General features: G+C 32.6%; 1 protein-coding gene across 1 annotated transcript; it reads right to left on the bottom strand.

Annotated features, from left to right (window-relative positions):
• Positions 1 to 221: 221 nt before the first annotated feature.
• On the bottom strand, positions 222 to 1,003 carry LOC111916512 (17.8 kDa class I heat shock protein). The gene has a single exon (XM_023912176.3). The coding sequence runs from the start codon at positions 862 to 864 to the stop codon at positions 400 to 402; it is 465 nt and encodes a 154-aa protein (XP_023767944.1). The 5' UTR covers positions 865 to 1,003; the 3' UTR covers positions 222 to 399.
• Between the last annotated feature and the right edge of the window lie 23,754 nt (positions 1,004 to 24,757).

Raw genomic sequence — 24,757 nt, 5'->3', positions numbered from 1 at the left:
ATGTTTATTGCCTGAAGGCTCTATCACTAAAAATATCCCTAAATATCATAAATATGTTATACAAATTTGTAGTTCTATAAGGGTAACGACATCCGGTCAATTCGCTATCCAGCGGGCATGGTGAGACATCCCAGTATTTGGCTCCCCTTTAGTCCTTTGAAAAAAGAACATAAAGAGAGATAATTAAGAGTGAAGAAATAAAATGAGCAGAAAAAACTAAATAAACGCAAGCAAATTTATTTCATTACAGAACAAATTACAAACTTTTAACTTATGTTTTCATACAATCTCCTTAATTCCCATTTTCCATGCACACATATTTTAAATCTTATTTTTTTTATTCAATATAAAGACATCCATATTCCATCCCATTCATGAAGACACTCAATTACTTAACCTTCAACCCGAGATATCAATGGCTTTCACCTCAGGCTTCTTCACCTCCTGCTTTGGCACAGTCACAGTCAACACTCCGTTCTCCATTGAAGCCTTCATCTCATCAACCTTTGCATTCTCCGGCAATCTGAAACTCCTCTGAAACTTGCCGGAGCTCCTCTCCACACGGTGCCACTTGTCGGTCTTCTCCTCTTTCTCGCTGCTCCTCTCTCCACTGATCTTTAAAATCCTACCTTCTTCCACCTCAACCTTCACCTCCTCCTTCTTCAACCCTGGAAGATCCGCCGTGAAAATGTGAGCTGCTGGGGTCTCCTTCCAGTCAACTCTGGGGGTGGTTTCACGGACAGTTGCCCGAACATCAGATAGGGAGGAGGTCAATAAACCGTCAAAGGGATCCCAAATGTCTAAAGAAAAGGGATCAAAGACACTGGATCGCCGGCTACCAAAGAAGCTTGGAATTATCGACATATTTGCAAAGGAAAGTTAGGAAACGCTTGAACACTAAATTAAGATCGTGAAAGAAAGTGTTGGGATGGTGGAAATGAAGAAGGTGGTGGTATTTGTAGATGAATTGAGAGGCTTCTGGCGCCTTCAAGGCAAAAGGGTTTCTCTTTCGCTAGAATGCTCATGTATTATTTTTCTTTTCTTTCTATTATTTTATTTTTTAACTTTTCTTATTTGCTTTTTCTACGGATATGTAACGACAACTATATTAAAAGGGTTAATAATACTTTGTAGAAACCAATTATTTTCATTATTCTTAATAAACCGATTTTATTACAAAGTAGATGCATTTATTTTTATTTACTTGTTATACCATTATAAAAGTTATTTTACAATGTTATAGTTTTGGTCCTAGTTTTAATTTTGTTACGATTTATGTCTTAGGCCCTGGTTGTTTGCCTCTTAATTGCAAAATTAAGGGGTAATGTCTTAAAAATTCAGATTAGATTGTTTGGTTGCATCTTATTTATAACCTCTTAAAGTTGTAAATACCTCTTAGCAGATATTAAACAATATCTGAATTTTAAAAAAACGCACAGTGTTCCTATTATGCCCTAAACGATCGATCCTTCACCAAAACAACTCCTCTTCTCATCCCTATGTGCGTTCTTCTTCCCTTCACCACCAGATTTGCCGACGACGCTGCTAGCTGCCGCCGCTGCCGGTGCACCCCAACGCCGCCGTCGCCGTCTAGAACGACGCTTTCGCCTCCGTCTCCGACAAACCAGGTTCATTTCTTCCTTCTTCCCTCCAAACTCGATATTTTTTTTTCTCTTTTTATGAATAGTTTGGTCTGAAATAAACGAAATCAACTTTCTCTTCAAACTTGAGTTCCAATCGATAGTTTATCTCTTTTTATGTTCAAATCAGATTTTTTTTTCTAATTTTTTCGATTTTTTTAATGTTCAAATTTGTTATATGTATTTTATGCTTGATTATTATGTGTTCAGTGGATATGATATTTGTAAATAATTGATATGATCTGATAAAATCATATTTATGTTATTGAAAGGGCAATAGAAAAGCATGGTACTGATGGGCTTGGAACTATTGACTATACGGTTGTTGTTGGAGGAATGGTGGTGAAAATACTGAACTACAATTTGCAAAATAGGATTCATCTGTTTTCTCTGAAGATTCTGCAACCTAGTTTTGGTGAGCCAGTTTAATGTTTCCATCATGTTGAGATCAAGTTGAGGCGAGACATCATCGAGAGGTTATCACTCTTGAACATTTTGCAAATGTTTGCTCTCTTAACTTGTTCTTTGATTGTCTTTCCCAATTAATGTGTCAATTTCGATTCTTCTTTGCCTAATTGTGTTTAATGTTTTGTGTCCAACTGTTTGAATTGAATTGTTTACCAAAATAAAAGTGTTTAGATCACTAAGGCTAAAAAGTAGTGTGTGTGTGTGTGTGTGTGTGTGTGTATATATATATATATATATATATATATATATATATATATATATATATATATACACACACACACACTAGTTGTTATTCGCGCAAAGCGGCAGCGATAAATAATTTATTTCGGCAATTAGATCCACTCGGTACCCGCGTAACGTAACAATGACTAATGGTTAAGATATTTGCGACGTATATTTAAGGGCGTTCAAAATATCTGAAACTCATAAATCATACCTATTTTTAGATTATAAAATCAGTCTTTACGATTTTTTTCGAAATGGTTATCACGTACTTTTTATTTAATATTTAAATATTTTTCTTCCTATAGATATGCAGAAACATGAATAACCCGAAATATAAGGTTTAACTATTAGAGTATTCATGTTTGCTTTTGCAAACGGTTAACCGAAAAATATTAAATGCATCAATTGATCGGAGAAATGAAAAACGAATTTGTGCTTATTGGATATTTATTTCTAGCTATTGATCATATCTGCGTTTGTTGGATATGTATTTTTATCCATTTGTTTTGTTGTGCCAAAAATAAGATCATTTTTATTTATGTTATATTTTTGGCGACCAAAATTATACTTTCTCGCATTTGTTATAGTTATGTCTACAAATTATTGAATATAATCCATTTTTGAAACAAAAAATTTACAATTTCAGGTCTTTGAATTATATACTTTTAGTGAGGAAATATAGTTTACTTATATTTAAAAACTGCATATTTTAAGAATAACTTGGGTGACTGATTCAAAATTTAACGTAAAGCTTAAAAGCTATGTCTGGCGGACTAGCTGAAAACCTAGCTGTTGGCTGAAAAACTAGCTTATGACTGAAAAACTAGCTGTTAAATAAAAAGCTAGCTGATAGCTGAAAAGCTAACTGATAAAAAATAACGTTTGGTAAAACTAGCTGAAAAGCTAGCTGAAATATATAAAATTACATAAAAGGACATGTAAGAATATGTGTTTCTATAATTAATTAAGGGGTGTATTTGGAAAATTTTAAAAAGCTCCTAAAAAGCTAGTCTAAGTAGCTTTTTAAAAAGCTAGCTTATCAGCTACTTTTTGGCTTACCAAACACGACAATATAAAAAAGCTCAAAAAATAAGCTAGCTATGGCGCGCAAAACACAGCCTAAATGTATAGGACTTTTATAGGAATTATATGTTTAATTCACATAAATTATTAATCACGAACGAAAGGGCAAAGGGTATGGCATTTCAAATTCATACATCTTTTTATTCGGATATCTGAAATTTCGATATTTGATATGCAGACGTACACCATCGTTTCATTGATGTTGGTATTTACACCTTTAATTCCAACAACTAAATTGATAGTCTTCAAGTAATATACAACCTAAATAACACAAACAAACAAATAATCATTCTTTTAATTAGGCCTACGATAAACCAACAGACTATTAAATAATTCATTATCATCATTTTTTTATTCATCAAGTATTAGTATATTATATATTATGAAACACTTGGGTTTAAAAAATTGAAGCCATAACACCATTAAGTATCAAACAAATTATAAATTAGCAAACCATTACGTTTTAAAAACGTAACAATCAATTAAAATAATTACATGTATGAAACATTAATAGTTATAAGACACTTCGACATGATACCACATCCCTTATATGCCAAATACCACAAACCAAATGTTATTGTCTTATCTCAATCCTACTTAAAAGTGGTGGACATATAGTTATTGCATAAAGAAGCCAATTGGGTGTTTTCATTTTTAATCCTTTTCACCTTGAACAACATTGTTATCTCACTTTTCATCCCTTAATTTATTTTAGGTCATAATCCCACAATAAACAACATCCATTTCGGGGACTAAATAGCATGACAGAAAACTTTGCAAGGATGAAAAAAAAATAAGATAAAAAAACCAACATATCCGTAAAAAAAACAACAAATTAACCTCGTGGATTAAAAATGTAATTACCTAGGGAATTGTATGTAGGTTATTTGGTATTAAAATAAAAAGGGAGAAGTGAAATACGTCACACTAATCTTGAAATATTCCTACGGATTTAAATTCCATTCATTAGCAACCATCTATGAATACAATCTCTCTAGGAGCTTATGAATTACATAGTAATTCCTTTTGGAAACTAAATGTGGTGAAAAAACAGGAAAGTACTATGAGATATACTCAAATAGCTTGTCAACATGAACAAATAAAGGTTTTTAGTTAACCAAAATACCAAGACTATGATTATTCTTGAATTTGACATAAATTTATAGAGAAAGGCACATTACCACCAAAACTATCATTGTTTTCCCAACGTCCAAAGTCGTCTTATCCACCTGGAAGATCACAACTAAAATGTATTGAGTGATCATATAAATGTACAATTTTAAATTATAAAAATTTGGGGAGAAATTTTCTTAGGTCGCCTTTTGACTCAACTCTTCAGTTTACTGAAAGTATCCATTGATTGCTTGTCTGTTGTGCTGTCTTGACTCCAATAAAGCACAATGCTCGAACCAGGGCCGGTTCAAACATATATGGGGCCCGGGGCGAAAAGAAAAAAAGGTCCCTCAAAGACAAATATAATAAAGATTTAAAAAGTACCATTTACTCTTTAATATAGACCTGTTTAATTAGCAATAACAAACAAACTAAATTATTTATCTTTTGAGCTAATTTGAGTTTCAACCAACTTTAGGCCCTAAAAATCATTTAGGTAATATGTATATATATATATATATATATATATATATATATATATATATATATATATATATAGCCCACAAATTTTGGGCCCCCAGGAGTTGTGGTCCCAGGGCGGTCGCCCGAGTTGCCCACCTTTTGGACCGGCTCTGGCTCGAACCAGGTGTATTTTTCAGTTACACATGATGTTGTATGTACTTTGCCAACATAATCTCCTTGTGTTGTATGAACCTAAATATATATAAAAAAACCAAGTAATCACTTGTAAATATATAAAAACTAATAGTCTTCCTAGTATGACATGATAGTATTTGTTGAGGAGCATTATAGCCTGATAAGCCCACAAAGATCCAGAATTCAAAAATAATTACTCTAAAGTTGTTTAAATTTTAAAATTGAAAGAAACCAAAACCTGCCAAGTTTTTTCCATTAAAATATTTGGGTCGATAATTGGTAAACAAGGCCCACCTTTACGATGAAGAATTCAGAATTCATAATTTAAGGCCCAGTAAGAATATCAGAATGTAAAATCATTAAACTGTTTTTTTATAAATAGATATGCATGTATGAATGTATGGTTGTCTATGTTCAGATCTGTTACAAGTGTATTTGAGGTCAGGGAAAAATAAAAAATAATGCTCTTGAAGTGTGTACTTGGTCAGTTTACTTGGTTTTTAGTTAATTCTATTTGGATTAATTAGTTTTTTAAAACTTTAAAACTCAAACCAATCCAAAGAATATGGTTTAATCGGTGTTGGGTAATTCATGTTTGGGGTTATTCGGTTAGGTTTAAAGAGATGTTAAAATAAATTTAACATCTTAATTGTTTTTTAATATAATAAATTAATAAATGTATATAAGGTCGGAAGGTATGTAGCTAGAAGATGTGTGGGGGAACTGGAACCACGGCTGGTACACTACACCGCCACTGTGGTTTAGGGAGTGCGGGGAAATGATGAGGGGAGGCTCCCCGTCCACTCTCTCTTCGTATGATTGGTCAATATGTTTTTTTTTCAAGTTTTTTTTAATATTTATTACACACACAAACACACACACACACACACACACACACACACACATATATATATATATATATATATATATATATATATATATATATATACACACACACACACTAAAAATTATAAAAAATATATTAAAATTCATGATTTTTAATTGCTTTCAAAACAAGTATAATATTTGTATAAAATATACATTAAAAATAAAAATTAAAATTAAAGGTAGTGAAAGATGATCATTTCATGTGTTTTGGTGAGTAAAAAAATAAATGAATGGAAAGCTGACCTGACAATGAAAAAAATGAGTGTTAAAAGATGGATACAACTTTGGTCTAACAATATCAATAAAAGATTATGATAATTTTTAAATTTGTAAAAAATAGGTCCAAAACTAAAGCTATAAACCAAAACAAAAGTACCCAAGTGGCATATGATCAACATAATGAATAAAAAAAATATTTTGCAAAAAAAGATTATTTTTCCATGTTTACCTTTTGCAACAAGTCGATAAAAATTTAACATCAGAAAGTATGAACCAAGAATAATTTAAAAAAAATAGTTTTTCATGTTTGTCCTTATCAATAGACAATTGCTTTTGTGTGTAAGTTGTGGGGGCAGAACTTGAGCAATTTGCTGCCACGTAGATGTCACCAGTTAAAATCTTACTTATATCACCAAAAAACAACTAAACTTTGGGGACAAAACATGAATTAACAAGGTACATCGATTAATATACAACAACAAATCTAGTAACACCAAAGATTATCCATCACTTCCCCATGTTGGTGCACGTTTTGAAGACATGACAATTTCCAACAAATGCAAACCAAGCAAAATTATTATTGATGCCTTAAACTAGCAACTACTGGTAGCATACAGGACAAAAACCTATTCTTGTTGGTTGTTAACAACCTCTGCGGAATTTTGTAGAAAAAGCTCAATAAATCATAATAAAAAATGTGAAATTTAGAATGACAGCAGAAGACATCGGAATACAACATAATCATCATTAAAGAAATCGAAATTTAGAATGACAGAATAAGATTTGATTTAAAAAAAACAAATTTCATAGTGTAACAAATTCTGAATTGCAAAATCAGATTCACAAGAATAAGAAATTTCAATAAGCTTTAAAATTACACATATTTGGATTCATAAACCAATAGATAGGGCAGTCCTTACATTAAGAAAAAATAAGCATGGGCTTAGGGCCCCCAAATTTAAGGGGCCCCACTTAACCTAAATATCAATTAGGGAATGTCGATTCTCCATTTGCGCATGACACAAATTTCATCAGCCAAGAGACTTGTGACTGTTCTTTTTCCGATCTTCATGAGTTCCTTGATTCATTTTTATTCTCTGTTCTATGATTCTTCATTCTTAGTACAACCACAAAAACCATTACTAGTTTGTTCTCTGTTCTTCTTCTGATCTTCTTTAGTTGATTCTCAATTTTGTTCTTCCTGACTCTAATCAATTCTTTTTTGTTCAAAAATCAAAAGTTAAAATTGAAAGGTTGTGAAATGTCCAGAGTTGATTCCTGAATTCTGAAAGACTGAAACGGTATGTTGTTCTTGACTTCTTCCTCTAATTCTCCACAACTTATAACTCCATTGTTGATTCTTCTTTCTTGATTAGACATATTAGTCTATTAGGCTTATCACTTATTGACTTATGTTTGATATGTTATATGCATATCAATTTTCCTTCTGGACCTTTCGTTATTAGAATATCTTATTATTATATAAACTTTGGAGTTATCTCAATAGTGATTTGCACAAATTATTGAATAAATTTCTTAATACTAAGTTAATATCAACTTCTGAAATTGTATTAGGTTTCTTGCATTAGTAAATCTACATGTTTTGATAGATATTTAAAAACTTTACTAATGAAGCCACATAGATTATATGTGAAACTAGATTTGTAAGAAAAAAGGGTTAGGAATTATCAATAGGTTGTGTGCTTTGAAATTATTTAAGCAGGTGGTTTTTGAGTATCTACATGCTTAGGTTGTGATTTTTGAATTATAGCAACTACACAGTTTGATATTGTTATATGTATATCAGTTTTCCTTCTTGACCTTCCATTACCTGGATAACTAATTATTAGATTATCTATTAGGGTTAATAAGACTTAATTTTTTTTAAATATTCAATATGTCAAGTTGGATTTTGGAATCAGGCTTGGATAGTAAAGGCCAAAGGGCCCCAAATTTTTGGTTTGCTTAGAACCCCAAAACCGGTTGAGCCGCCCCTACCAATAGAATATCTCGATTCATAGAAATCGATTAGGATAGTGTTTATGAGCCTTCAAAACAGGAAATTGACAACTCATCACCGCTAGCTTATCTCACTTCCGGCTCCCTCTTTGGCACATGATCGATATTAGACTATTGGGCCAGTCCATTAGGCTTAAAAGAATGGGCTATTATTATATAACTCAATATAACAAGAATAAATATGGGGAGGAAAAAAAATATGAGGCTCTTTGGTATTTGGGGACTTTGGGAAAAAAATATGGAGCCCTTTGGTATTTGGGGGCCCCAATTGTCGTTACAACCCTCAAAATATGATATTGTGGAATTTAATTTAAAATAGAGTTTTGATTAAATAAAATAATTGATTTAATCTAAAACAAAAACTATTATAAAATGAAGTATTATTAAATAAAATTATCTTTAAGAAATGTAAACTACACTGTAAGTTAAAATTTATTTTCAATACAAATTTTTAGTAAAATTTCTCACAATTATAACTTTTTTTGCTTAATAATTATGAATCTAGAATAGTTTTGTAACTTAAATTAAGTGTATACATTTATTTTTATTGATAGTTATATCATACTAGTTTATAACCCGTGGGAACCACGATTACAAAATTAATTAAATTTTTATAGTAAAAACTCAAAATTATTTATTAATTATTTTAAAAATAAGTTAACAATTAAGAGATTTTTTTAGTTATATAAATTTTAATCATTGATTTAAAAAATATGTGAAATTATATCATTTTATAAATTGTATTAATTTTTTTTTAATTTTTATTATAATGTTATTAATTTAATGTAATTGAAGTGAAAGTTTTAAAATTTAAAGTTTGAAATGGAGTTGACAAATGACATGCGTTAATTATGAGAGAAGACACATGGCAAAAGAATAAATATGTATTAACTAGAAGGCCTAATAGGATGACACATGTCAAAAATAGAATAAAACTATTCTTTTATTAGAATAGGGATATGACTAGTTTATTTATGAACATAAGTCACCTTGTATAATAAACTATATTATCTTAATATATATATATATATATATATATATATATATATATATATATATATATATATATATATATATATATATCCCTATTCTAATAAAAGAATAATTTTATTCTCCTATTGACAAGTGTCATGTTATAACTTCTCATCCTCCCTAATAAATAAAGAACTTTTTGCCACATGTCCTTTTTTTTCTTCATTTGGACACATGTCATTTTCTAGAATTTATGAATTTTCTATTTTCCACTTATCATTTTATTGTATTTTTCATTTTATTAAATTAAAATACTTCATTTAATATGTAAGGTAATATATATGTAAGGTATTTATTAAAAAAAGTTTATATATGTAATGTATTCAATACATTAAAACCTCATTAATTTTAATAATTCAAAATTTTTCTCATTTTTCTTATAAATTCAAACTTTTTCTAATTGTTAAAATTTCATATTTAATTTTTTCTAAATAAACCCATGTAATACATGGGTGTCACACCTAGTTAATATTAATTGACAACTATAATGCCACTTGTCAACATATTAATTATCCATTTCAAATTTCAAATTTAAAATTTCTCACTCTAATTAAATTAAATTAATAATTGAATCTTTATTTTAAATTTCAAGTTTCAAATTTCAAATTTTTTCGCTCTAATTATATTAAATTAATAACATTAAATTAAAAAATAAAATAAAATTAATACAGATTATAAGGTAATATAACTTTACGTATTTATTTAAATCAACGATTAAAATTTTATATACTAAAAAAATATCTCTTAAGTAATAGTTATTTAAATTATTGATTAATAATTTTCATTTTTCAATATACAAGTTTAATTAATTTAATAACCTTGATTCTTACGGGTTATAAACTATTTTATATATATATATATATATATATATATATATATATATATATATATATATATATATATATATATATATATAGAGAGAGAGAGAGAGAGAGAGAGAGAGAGGTTAGTTCAATTGAGAAAATAAAAAAGGTTGAGAATGGGGGAATCATTCTCAGCCACTCATTTAATCTAAGCATAAAAGACACGGTAACAAACTTGTAAATATCGTAATAACCTTCAATCTCAAATACGTAACTATAGAGAATTCGATAACTGTTCGTTCATCATCAAAAATTTTCCTCCAACCTTCAATAATCATTCAGATTTCTTCAACTAAACCGGAATTTCTTCGCTGTTCATGAAATTGGAATCGGAGTTCTGGACTCACAGTCACAGTCGACATTGAGGGACTTAGAATCGGTAATCATAGGTTCCCAATCGGATTTTCGGAAATCAATATCAAATTGAGAAATCGATCAGAGATAGGATGTCGCATCTGAAGTCGAAATCAAAAGTATATGATGATTTGGAATTGATAACTTGATGTTTTTAACATTTTTAAAATAGTTAACTTGTTTGCACTCCAACTGTTTGATGAAATGCATAAACTAAATTACCACGTTATATTCACATATGAATATGTTTTCTCACCTGAATCAGGATATGATTATTAAAAACACAAAACAAATATGCAAGTCTGTATGTTATTCATATGTGTATAACATATAAAAATTATATATATTTGTCAAAACACCTTCAATATTCATAAGTGAATATACCTTGTAATATTCATATGTGAATATACTGTGTAATATTCATAAGTGAATATATCATCTAATATTCACAAGTGAATATACTCTGTAATATTCATATGTGATATACCATGTAATACTATGTAATATTCACATATGAAATATCATTTAATACTCATAAGTGAATATATCATCTAATATTCACAAGTGAATATACTATGTTAATATTCACAAGTGAATTCATCGTCCAATATTAAAATATGAATATACTATGTTTATTATATGCTATATTCATATATGAATGATACTTAAATTGTAAAAAAAAATCATACTTTTTATTCATAAGTGAATAACGAATGTACTGTAATAAAACATGATGCATTGTTATTCATTTATGAATAACGATACCTGAAAATATAAAAAAATAAATTTTTTATTTTATTTTAAAACTATATCAATATGGATGTCTATTTGTAGAGAATAAAAAATCATGAATTTTGGTATATTTAAAATCATTTTTTGATAAAAATAGCTTATAAAAATTAAAAAAAAACGAAAAAAACTATGTTTTTGTATATATTAAGGTAATGATTAGCATAGTTTAAAGAAATATGTTATGTTGGAAAACACATGTGCATTCGTTTTCCATTTCTGCAGGTAGTTGGAGGCTTTTGCGGCAAAAATAAATGATTGGCTGAGAATGATTCCCCCATTCTCAACCTTTTTTTTTCTCAATTGAACCCTCCTCTCTCTCTCTCTCTCTCTCTCTCTCTCTCTCTCTCTCTCTCTATATATATATATATATATATATATATATATATATATATATATATATATATATATATATATATATATATATATATATATATATATATATATATATATATATATATATATATATAATCATAGCACGACTTGTGACTCATACGTGATAAGTTGGTGGTTAAATTATTTTTAAAAGTTTAATTGAACATAAGAAAGTCGTAGAATTAAATTGGTGATTACGTTGTTTGACCACGGAAGTCTTTAATCGTCCATTTAACATGTTCAAGAACTTGCTTTAAGCCTTCACCATCAAAGTTGCTTATTTGAATAATTATAATAATAATCTTTTAGGGGAAATGATACAAAACTCATACAATGTTTTTAAAGTTAGTCGCTTGAGTCCATAAAGTTATTTTCTGTCTTTATAGGGGTATAAGGTAAGTTACGACATACTTTTTTAGTTCTTTCAACCTCTAATAACCGGTATATCATGCGACATGTGAGTTTTGGTTTAAATGATCCCCGAACTTATTTCCTTGGCTTTATAGGGGTATAATGTGAGTTTCGCCGGGCCTAAATGGCCACATGTCGCATGATGTAGCGGTTATTAGAGGTTGAAGGGACTAAAAGAGCAAGTCGTAACCTACCATATACTCCCAGAAAATCAAAAAATAACTTTAGAGATTAAATCGATCGAGGAAACATTTTAGAGTTTTTGTGTTATTTTTCCATTTTTAACTACATTTGTTATTGGGTAAGATTTTTCAAACCCAACTAATATCGTAAGACCATCACATGAATTACTTTAATTAGTCATGTGGCTTGTATATATAAAACCTTTTAACGTAAATATTAAGTACCAATTTATTTAATTCGTTTCGATTTGATTTTTATTTTATTTATTTATTTATTTTATTTTATTTTTACTTTTAACAATTCTTTATGAAGTTAAGAACTATCCACATGACATAAGTGATTTAAAAAAAATAAAATTGACATACTTAATATAAGAATATTATTTACTCAACAAATGACAGAAAGTAATTTAAATAATTTGTCATAACTAACATCTTTTTTAGAGCTTTCTTGCCTTACTCCTGTTTTTCCTTGCCTAATGTTGCATTTGCTTCATTAGGTTATCATTCTTTTGCAAAGTCTCCAAAGAATTTTGAAATTTGAGAGCCTCGCTCGCTTTTGTTTCTTCCATTAAAACACGTTAATCTGCAATATCCTTTGGATTTTTTGGAATAAATCTTGTTTTTGTGAAAGCATAAAACAATCAAGTTGCAAGAAGTAGCAACATACTTTACTTTTTATTTATTTATTTATTTTTTATTTTTAAGGGTATAGACATTATAATAGTATAATTTTGACCCATAATATCAATATACTTACATATTTTTACTAAAAATATCAACGTATTAACATATTTTTACTGATAATAGCAACATGTAAGTCACAATAGCAACATGCTTATATTTTCTTTACACATAATAGCAACATACATACATTTTATTGATGTTTTACGTTTAGGAGCTATAGAACTATAATGTTCATAAACCACCTCCTTTCTTAGTTCTTTTATGCTTTATTTCGTCATATATTATTAATCTATTAAATATGAAACAAATAATTAAGTAATGCCGAATAAGGGTATAATTCTAATCAAGACCACATGAATTGTAAGATAACAATTTATAACCTCAATTTAATAAACTCTAGTAAGTAGAAGTAAATAATCACATTCACATATTCATTTAAATATTAAGACGTACTCACCAGATTACAAACTCTTAATACAACACAAATCTCAATTTCCAAACATCATATTCCATCTATTGAAGGTTGAAACTCATTAGGCCATAATCAAATAATAGAAATAAAATTAAACAAAAACTAACGTCCTTTGATCATATAGAGCCTAATATCACGAATGATGATGTGTGCTTTTTTGTTTTTGGTAGTTCTATACACAAGATTTAATTCATACAATTACAATGTTTCAATGGTAAAGCCCTAATTTAATCAAGAACTACGCACGAATAAATACGAAATACTATAATAAAAAAGATGCAAACCGGAGAAATTAAACCAATAATAACTAATAAATAGATTTTACAAGAACCGAATAAAAGAAGAATTTGTGTCAAGAGAAGTAAAAGATAGAGAGGAGGTGGAAAGCAACGTTTGGATTCACTTTTTGAATCCCTTCGTCTTCAAGTTGATGCCATCTACCCTTCTCCAAATTGATCTCACGCGTTGTGAGCGCTCAAAAGAAATAGGTTTTACTGTTCCGACTACTACCAATTGTTAACTCAGGAGATTAATGATACACCAACCGATGGAGGGAGCGACTTTAATTATAAGGTGCTATTTACATACGAAGTCTGATTCAATTCAAATTTGGAGACGATCCGAATTTCTTGCGATTTTTGTTGCTGATTTCTTGCGAATTCATGGTTCCTGATTTAATGCACTATGAGTTTAAACTATCACAACGTTATTTTCGGTACTTTACTTTGTAAATTTGGACCGGAAAAAAGTTGTAGGGGTGGAATAGGGATGAGCATATGGACCGGGGAACCGGCCGGAACCGGAACCGGAACCCGATGGAACCGGTCGGGCTGGGACCGGGACGTTATTTTTGTAGATTGTTGGAACCGGGAACCGGTAGGAACCGGAACTGATATAACCGGAACCGGTAGAAGTGGCAAAAACCAGAATCGTATGATGCTATTTTTCGAAGACCGGTTCCAACATTTGAAGACACGACAAGAACCGATAGGAACCGGGAACTGGTAGAACCGGAACCGGTTCGGTTCTTGATTTTGGCCGAAGCCGGTTCCCGGTTCCGGTCCGGTTCGGGCCGGTTTCGGCCGGTTCGGTCCTTTTGCTCATCCCTAGGGTGGAATGGTAACATTTCCAACAGTATAAACATGAAGGTTCATTTTTTGAAGAGAAATTAAATATCCTCCTACTTTTTGTTCCTACAAATCTTCCTATCCAATTAAATAGTGACATGTGTAACATAATGCTCATTTAATGAAATTTAACGATATTTTAGTATACTAATATGACACATGTCATCATTTAATTGGGCAGGACAATTTGTAGGAATAAAAGTAGAAGGATATTTAATTCCTTTTTTTTTGAATTGGTTTGACAATACCATTTTTTTCACGAGTAAGCATTGGATGGCTCGAAAGATTTGCACTCTCGGGTTAGGAGTGTGGGGGTTACCAACCGAAGGATGAGGTTGTTAGGAACAATAGGAATAAGAGGTTACTATGCTGCCTAGGAGGAAGTGACAACGGAAGAGGGGTTGATGTTGGTGAATAAGGGTCACCGATAGGGTGGTGCGACGAAGTAAGCGAAGTATCCACAATCTGGGGTGACCCAAAAGGATCTTGAAAAGAGATTGGAGTCATTATGGTCATTTAGAAAATCGTATGGGGGAGTAAAGTTTGGAGTCATAGAGCTGAAAGGGAAAACAAATTCTCAAAGAGAAATAATGATTTTCTTTGTAGTAATATTTAGATATTAGTAACCCCGATGATGGGACAGATGGCCAAGAAAATGCATGGGGTAGTTCTAGGTGAAAGTTTATTTGGTGGGATGATGTGAGGGTAGCAAAGACACCCGAATGTGAATACGATCGGTGTTTGTTGAAAAGAATATGATAAGGAGTATCGTTTTGAAGTGTAGTAGATGGAAGGATGTTTAGGAGGTGAGTAGCCATGTGGAGGGATTCAACCCACTATATAGGATGTAGAAGAACATGAAATAAGTGAGTTCGTACAACAATATTGATTGTACGAAGAAAGCAATCAAATTTCCCATTTTTTGGGATGTATGAGGGCAAAAAAAATGCATGTGTATTCCGTGAGTAGCAAAAACTAATTGCACGTATTGCTTATAGATCTGAGTATACACGAGTCGACATGAAGATGAGCAAGGGAACCTGAGTACAGAAGCCAACCATCATTAGTGGGGTCATTCAACGATATATAACTAATATTTTCGGTAGATTAGTGGTCATATAAGTGGAGGCAACCAAATTATTGAGCCAAGGAGCAGATAGGCCTACCATAAAAGATTGTTCTTGGGCCTATGGTGGTTGTTGAATTTGCTGTTAGGCTGGCCAATGTTGATTCTGTTGTTAGGTTGTCCATTGTTGAGACCCGGTGGGTTGTTGAGCCTTAGTAAATTGGTTTAGAGCTGGTAACAGTGAGGTAAAGAGAATTCCATTAGGTTGGAAAAACCATACGGAGTAGGAAAAACCCATGGCCATCCACCTTGAACTTTTTGGTCACTATAACCTTGCCCTCGGCCTCCTTCATGACACCTGTTTCTTCCTCCATGTTTATTTCTACCACACCCCCATGTTATTGAAATTTCAAGAATTAGAAGCCAGGGAAGGATAATTGATTGTCAATGTAGTGAGGAAGGAAGAGTGATCATTATGACGAGGAGCGATTACACGGTTTTGAGTTTGCAACAAGGTGTGTTCTTCCAAAAGAAGCATAAACCTCGTTTCCATGAAGGTGGGCAATGGAGAACGGTGATGAATCATAATAGCAACATAGTTGAACTTCAGAGACATACCGTTAATGGTGTACATAACTAGATTTTTCTCCTGAATAGTTGCATCAATATTGTCAAGAAGGTCAGAAATTGATTTGATACGGGTGCAATACTCATAAATCAAAGAGTCACCAATGGTGATGATTCGGAGTTTGTTATCAAGACTTGTAACACCTTAAATTTTCAAATAAATTTTTCATTTTAAAATCACATAATTCTCATAATATATTTCACATAAATCCTAAGTATCTAATTATCAAAACACAACTCCATAAATGTTGATTAAAAATCCAGGATCCTCGAAACATAACTCTTTCTCTCGTGTGTACAATCAAGTCGACATCTTCCCGCGATCCTAAAAAGTACCTGAAACACATATCACACAACACGGTAAGCACGAAGCTTAGTGAGTTCCCCAAAATACCGCATACGCAAATAATAAGCCTCTTATGGCTATAACACGACATGTACCCTTCGGTCTTATGCGTCTCGGTGTGGACCCTCCGGTCATGTGTCTCAGTGAGGACCCTCCGGCCTCACAGCTCGGCTTGGACCCTCCAGTTCAGTATCTCAGTGAAGACCCTCCGGTCCTATCTCAATAAACATGGAATATAGCATATATATCACACAGACAAAATGCATAATATAATATAACTCAAGTAAGAACATAGGACCCTCCGGTCGCACAAAGATACCACTCATGGTAAGTATAGTGAGAAGACTCGCCTCAAAGCAAGCAAGCAAATACACCTCGTACACGAATCACCGATCTAGCCTCCGCCTAAAACATATGATAATTATCTCTAATTAAAATCACAACTCTAAATAAACTCATATAGCCCCTCTCTAACTCTAGGGAAGGGTAAAAGACCATTCTACCCCTCCATGGTCTCCATTTATCACATTTGGTTAAAACCCTAAAAGTCAAAAGAAGTAAAACACCAGTCAACAGTCCATGTTGACCTAACTCTTTGAGTGCATCAAAACAACTCATCGAGTCCCCTCGTTTCCTCATAATCCTCATGAAAACCAACTCAACTCGTCGAGTTGACCCGTCAACTCGCCGAGTTACAACATGCTTAGACTCGTCGGGATAAACCCCAACCGCCTCATCGAGTTGGCTTATCGACACATCGAGTCCCTTAAGTCAAATTCCCATTCAGATGATTTAAGGCAGAAATGCTACTCCATACTTTGGATCTGACCTCCTAACGCTCGAATATCACGTAAGGCTTGTAGCTTTACGTTCATGCATGACATATTGGCTTAATAATGCCAATAAAAGCTCTTACAAGGGTTTGGTGATCAAAAGCTTGCCTCTAGCTCCATAAAGCATGGGTCTTTCGGCTCACAAGACCTCCTATTGTCCAGATCTGAGGTTTCAACCTCAAGATATGCTCAAGGGACTCAATAACACAAGGTGGATGGGAGAAAACCCTAAAAACTCCCCCAAACCAAGATCTACACAAAGAATGATCAAGTTAGCATCTTTTACCTCTAACAGAAGCTAACCACTGAAGAATCTCTGGATCCAAATGTCCCTCCCTGGTCCAAACCAAGATGTTCTCCAAATCTTTTTCCAAAGTTGCACAAGAACACCCAAATTTCTCTCTTTCTCTCTCACAATGGATGGAATCGATCTAGGGTTTCTCACAGGGCTCTCTGGAGATAAGGGAGGCAGAAATAAGGGATTAAGGCCCTTTAAATAGGACATAAACCCAAAAATTAGGGTTTCTCCAAACAGCTCCAACTCACCGAGTTAGTCACTAAACCCACGCGGCTAATACGACTCTACTCGCCGAGTTGGGCATCCAACTCGTCAGGTTGCTCTGCTAAGGAACATGAATTTCTCAAATATGATACCTAGAAATTTCGGGATGTTACAAGTTGAATGGCTGACATCTTTGTTGGCACGAAAAAGAGACTCGAGGCTCGTCCATACATAAACCGACTATACGGTTTTTCTTCAATACCGTTTGAAGAAAAGATTATGACAAGGTGCCATAGAGCCATATTTTCACCACTACATTAATTTGGCTCCATTTTAAGTCATTCGACTTGTCTTTGGTCACGCCAAGATGGTATTGAACACCATAGCTGATGCATTGAGTAGAAAATAACTCATGCCATGCATCATAGTTAAGCTTGTCGAGGTCAAGACGAATCAGAAAACCAGATTTTAAGTTCACAAATTCATAAGGTTTTCGATGGGGTTGGTATTGTTAGCCATGAAGAGAATGAACACGAAATAGAAGAAGAAAAGAAGAGAAGATGGTCATGAACACCATAACTAATGTAGTGAATAGCAAATAACTCACACCATGCATCATAGTTAAGCTTATCGAGGTCAAGACGAATCAGAACACAAGATTTTATGTTCACAAATTCATAAGGTTTTTCGATGGGGCTGGTATTGCTAGCCATGAAGAGAATGAGCACATAAATAGCAGAAGAAAAGAAGAGAAGATGGTCATGAACACCATAGCCAATGCAATGAGTAGCAAATAACTCACATTGTGCATCATAGTTAAGCTTGTCAAGGTCAAGTCAAATCGCAACGCAAGATTTTATGTTCACAAATTCATAAGGATTTTCGATGGGATTGATATTACTGGCCATGAAGAGAATGAACACCGAAATAGAAGAAGAAGAGAAGAGAAAATCAAAAGGGGTGTAGACCGACAATGATAGAGGAGCCGATAGCTAGGATTTCAAGAAAATAATAATATGCTCTGATATCGTATAATTTCATAATTTTCCAACGAATCAATCTTCTCGTTAAGATGCAATAATACAAAATACAACATGGGCTACCATATAGGTTGGCCCGATTCTAAGCCTATCCAAAATATAATTTCCAAAATAATAATAACTAGGGAAGGATCCCGCGTTGCACGTGTAGTGTTAAATAGTGTTAGTATGTGGGACAATTTCGGAAACAGGAAACCTTTTATTAATTTAGATGTTCAACATAAATGATAAACAATCCTAATGTTAGGGTACGCGGTCACTCTGCATCTGCTTTGGTAGCAGTAACTATAAATTCTCCATCATATTGTCTTGGAGGTTGTGTGCTCGGAACATAAACAGATACCTAAATGGTAGATGTTTACGTGTTATGGATGGACCAGCTATGATTATTCTGGCATCAACATCATCCTGCACAAATGTAAGAAAAAATTGAAATAAGTAAAATGTTTTTGTTACAAATACTGAACTGTAGTGGTGTTGATTATGATGACATGTGCAGAATTAGAAAAGATCTAGTGAATCATCATGTAAAATCAAGAACACAATGAGTAAATAAATATGTGTAAGCTCAAATTAGATCTAGAAAGAATATACAAATGGGTTTGTATAAAGTTTCTCTTTCTAATCTAACACTCCAAATGGTTCCTTACATAAAATGAGTGCCACTCACTTCCTTATAAAGGAAAGGCGACTCATTACACATACAAGTGGGTAAAGCCTCATCCAAGTATGACTTTGCACCCTAACATTCTCCTCCTCAAAGTTAGGATTCGATGTCCCGACTTCAGTATCCAACGAGCTCGCGCGATCAAGACCAAACTCCCCCTCGAAGTAACACCGGTCTTCAAATCCGCTTATGAATATCCAACAAACCCGAGAAGCTTCGAATACCCATCATTCTCCCCCTTTTATAATCAAAAAATGATTATAAAACCCATTAAGGGTGAGAAGCGCCCGGGGAATAAACTTCACAATACTCCCCCTTGATGTGTACCAAAAATGAATCACCAAAAATCTTACACGGAAAAACAATCACGAAAAAGCCTAAAAACTTTCCAATTTGTGAATTTTTTTTACTCTTTGGGTGAAAGTTGCAAGATTTTTCAAAAACCGGGTAAAAACTGTCAATAACAGAATTCTGCAGGGACCCGTTGCGCCAAAAACAGCGAAATATGCGAAACTCTATCTCATTTGCGAAACTGGGCATAAAGCATAAATTCGCACAAACTGCAGGGACCAGAACTATAAAATCTTCATTTTCTCACAGAATAAGCCCAATTTCGAAGTTGGGTATTTGTTGCCAACATTTCAAAACTGTAGGGGCTAATTGAGAAATTCTGCCATTTTTCACAAACTTTTACTCCAATGTCGAAGTTGGACCTTTTCTGCCACTTCGTTAAAAGTTGAGGGACCAATTTCGAAAATTTGTGTTTTCTTCTTCTTCCCAATTCGTTTCCCAGGTAACGAACCAGTTAATCGTTATCAAAAATTAATTTTTCGCCTTTAGTGTTTAAAGCAAAACATCGATATCAGCCTTCTGTAAGTCTGTAACACAACTCGATATCAACATTTGTTTGCTTAGTTTTTCAGTCAACAACACAAATCAAGCCATCTCGTCTTCAACCCGTTGCTAACGAATCCTTTAAGATCATAAGTATCGATTCCAAAAGCGAACTTCCTGCAATCAACCAACAATACTTTCTGTCGTGTGTTCAATAACCAATTAATCCAAACAATTCAACCATTAGGCTTCCCATTCACAGAGTTCAACCTTCACAATCTTTGATCATCGACTTCAACTATCCCAGTCGATATCAAAATTCCAATAACGAATCCAAACTCCAAACTTTCGAAATCACTGCAAATCAAAATCAATGGTCATCGACATCAAATACTAGCATGAACCATTCCTTACGAATTGATCATCCACAACCCAAAATCAACAATACGAGATAGCGAATTAACCTTGACCATCAGCACATCCAGACTTCGAAAATTGGACTTTCAAAATCATTAATCCGACTCCAAAATCCATTCACCTTAAACCCATCTATCGACCATCGATCCTGAAATCAGTATACAGCCTTCGAAATCAATACATCAATTTATCCTTTTCGTCAATCGACATCAAACCATTTATCAGTCTTTTGAATCAAAATCGATTCTCATATGACCCAATTATCCAGTCGATATCCATTAAAGAACCATCGTCCTCAAGATGTTCTCCAAGCAACTACATCAGTCGAAACTTCAAACATCTTGGATTAAGGCTCGACTCTAAGTGATACCATCGAAATCAGATGCGAACAGTATCACTCTAAAAATTCCAAACACAAGATTCACAACCTCAAAGCATTCAATCCCAAGCACTTCGACTAGACCAATATCATTTAACCAAAATCGAAATTAGCTTTGCCTTCCAAACATTTAATTCCTTAATCATAATCGAATATCCCTTCAACCTTCGTTCATCCAGCAACAAATGAGATTGAAACAACAAAAATTCAATTTTGACTTTTTCATAATTTGACTTTTCTTTTGAATCGAATTCAAGAGAACAATTCCAAATCAAAATCAGTCAAATATAATCTCGATTCCAAACAATTAAGTTTTTGACTTTCAATTTCGAATTCTCGATCAATACCAGTTCGATTTAAACGCAAAAATCAACACCTAATACCAGTTGAAATTGAATTCGACTCCAGGTACGTTCAAACCCAAATCGACAACAAGCATAATTTTGACTCAAACATGTTCGATTTTGAAAAAATTACAATGAACATCGGATACAGACTGAATCAAAATCGATTTTAACGTACATCGAGAAGTAGTTTGACTCAAGCAAACGAAAGTCAACATTTCGATTCAACCAGTGAATAAGAACGATCGAACATTTATTCTGGGCTCAAAATAATAAAACATGAATAGTGAACATTATTTAGAATTTTGAGTTTTGGTTGGGCTTCGAAATCAGATTGATAAATTGTAATAAGATCTAGATATTATTGGGCTAAAAATTAAATTTCAATGAATTTGATGTTTGTTTGGGCTTGATCTATGGAAGAAAATAGATTGGATCTACAATTGGGCATGAAACGAATTCGATCCAATCGAGTCAAAATGATCAAATATGAATAACACAAAATACGAATCGAAGTCATGGACATTTTGGAATCCATTTGAGAATTTGAGATACCTTTTTGACGAATCGAGTTCCGTTTGCAACGAACGAATCAAATTTAAAAGATTTTGGTTTTTTTGTCGGAACGAAAAAATCTCCAATTTGAAAATTGTACCACCCATTATGTTTGATGTACAACTCTTTCTTCGTGTTCTTCATGTTTTTCAACGATCCAAGAACATCTTCAAAAGAACCACCAACATATTTGAGTTTTTGACTTCAAATTTAATGCAACCTTTGGAGATTGTTGCTTTGGAACCCAAATTTGCTTCACGGATTTCGACTCCACAACATTTAATGATTTTTGTGAATAAACCTGCTTGTTTTTGCGTTTGATCTTCTTCTTCTTTTTCTTTCTCATCTTTTTGCATCTTGAAGACTTGACTTCATGAACAAACCCACTTTCCACAACTTGAACATTGTGAATTTGAATCAAATCTTTTGGAGTTTGATAATTGTGAATTTCTTGAATCACCGGCTTCCAATAAGGAATCATTCCTTCAAACGAATCACAAGAACACAAAATATCATCGGTTTGAACTCCAACCGAGCAAAAACTTTTTCATTATGAGAATCAACTTGAACTCCTTTTTCTTGAACTTCATGAACATCAAGAACATCACATTGAACTCCATTGTCTTGAACTTCAACGAACTTAAGAGCATGAAGATCATTTGAGTTTTCAATTAGAGAAATGTATTTCCTATTGAACAAATCTCTTTCTTCTCCTTCCTTTTGATTTCTACTACGGACTAATATGGACAATGCAATTTTATTCAACCATACAATCTTACAAAGTGGTTGAAAAACCAAGCTTCCAGTATCATCCTTCAAATCTCCATAAGAAACCATATTACCTCATGAAATCAATTTGCTTAACACCAACCCATAAAATTGATCTTCATTTACTTTGTATTTGATATCTTCAACAATCACAATCCAAGAATCATACGGCAAATCCCCCATGATCACAAGAACTTGAACATTTCTAGAGAGAGAAAGTGATTTCGAATGAGTTTTCGAGAGAGAGAAAGTAAAAATCACTTGAATTCTAGTGAAGAAAATCGAATTATGAATAGAATCAATGATGAATTCGATTTCTAGAATCCAAAAACTCTCTAAAACACGAAGATCAAAGATCAAACATTGAATCACCAAATCATGAAAGCCATCAAGGATCAATTCTTAATCAAATCAAGAACACCCGCTCTGATACCAATTGTTGTGGTGTTGATTATGATGGCATGTGCGGAATTAGAAAAGATCTAGTGAATCATCATGTAAAATCAAGAACACAGTGAGTAAATAAATCAGTGTAAGCTCATATTAGATCTAGAAAGAATATACAAATGGGTTTGTACAAAGTTTCTCTCTTTAATCTAATACTCCAAATGGTTCCTTACATAAAATGAGTGCCACTCACTTCCTTATAAAGGAAAGGCAACTCATTACACATAAAGTGGGTAAAGCCTCATCCAAGCATGACTTTGCACCCTGACATGAACATACCTTAAAGTCTAGGAATAATCCAAATATTGCATGATAAGCTGGATCTTCAATGTTATCCACAACAAATAGGGACTCCAAGAGGCCACCATAAAGGGAAGTTAACTGTATGTAGAGATCCATTATCCATATATTATCAATGATCATATGTACTAATAAAAATTAAAATAAAAAAATATATCTCCAACTTCAAAGTTCAAAATAACACATGTGTTCTCCACTTGTGCAGACTGTATTCACTATAGCCTTTCAAGGGCATTACAAAAGTGACAGTTTGCACTTCCATCTATTTTGAGTGCCCAAGATCATGGAGATCATGGCTAAGAAATGCAAAATCATTCCCATCTTTCATACACTTCTTCATTTGTCTTATTTCTCTATTTCTACGAGAGAAACAATATTGTTTGATCAAGTTTCAAATGTGGAAGATGATGTCAGAATCATAATTGTCAGTTACATAGCATTCTTTATTATCAAATTTCTAACCATTCACTATTTTACCAGCACTGTAGAAAGTAACAAATCCAAAATATTTGAAGTCCCTCTTGGTTTCTCACACTTGTAACAGTTCCAAGTTCATGAAATACATTCTTACGTGTCTGTAAAAATTAGAGCATCCATGATGTCGTCTAACATTTTTACAACTCTGAAAATAAATTGACCAAAACAAAATTTATTATATTAAAAAGCATCCAAAAAGTTGATAATAAAAATTGTTTGCTTACCTGTTATACTTTTGATTTTTGGTTATAATATCCACATGTTGAATCAAATAGTTATCTTTTAGGGCAGTGAGTTTGTGAGTGAACTTTGGAAGGTCATGCCTTTAGCCCTCAAGCATGTTAATGAACACGGTGATGAAAATGGGAAGAAAGCAGCATCAACACTGGTAATTTTTTTAATAGCCTATCTTAATTTTCTTTTTTGCTTGTAGCTTTAATTACATCAGTGGATTATAGCAGAAGCATAACATACTTCCTATCCAGTTTTTCATGTTTCTTTATTCAATAAATATGTTATACTTTTGCGTTTAACCATCAATTCATTGCTAA

This window comes from Lactuca sativa, chromosome 5, assembly GCF_002870075.4.
Source record: "Lactuca sativa cultivar Salinas chromosome 5, Lsat_Salinas_v11, whole genome shotgun sequence".
Lineage (NCBI taxonomy): Eukaryota > Viridiplantae > Streptophyta > Magnoliopsida > Asterales > Asteraceae > Lactuca > Lactuca sativa.
This window is presented reverse-complemented; position numbering and strand designations above follow the sequence as displayed.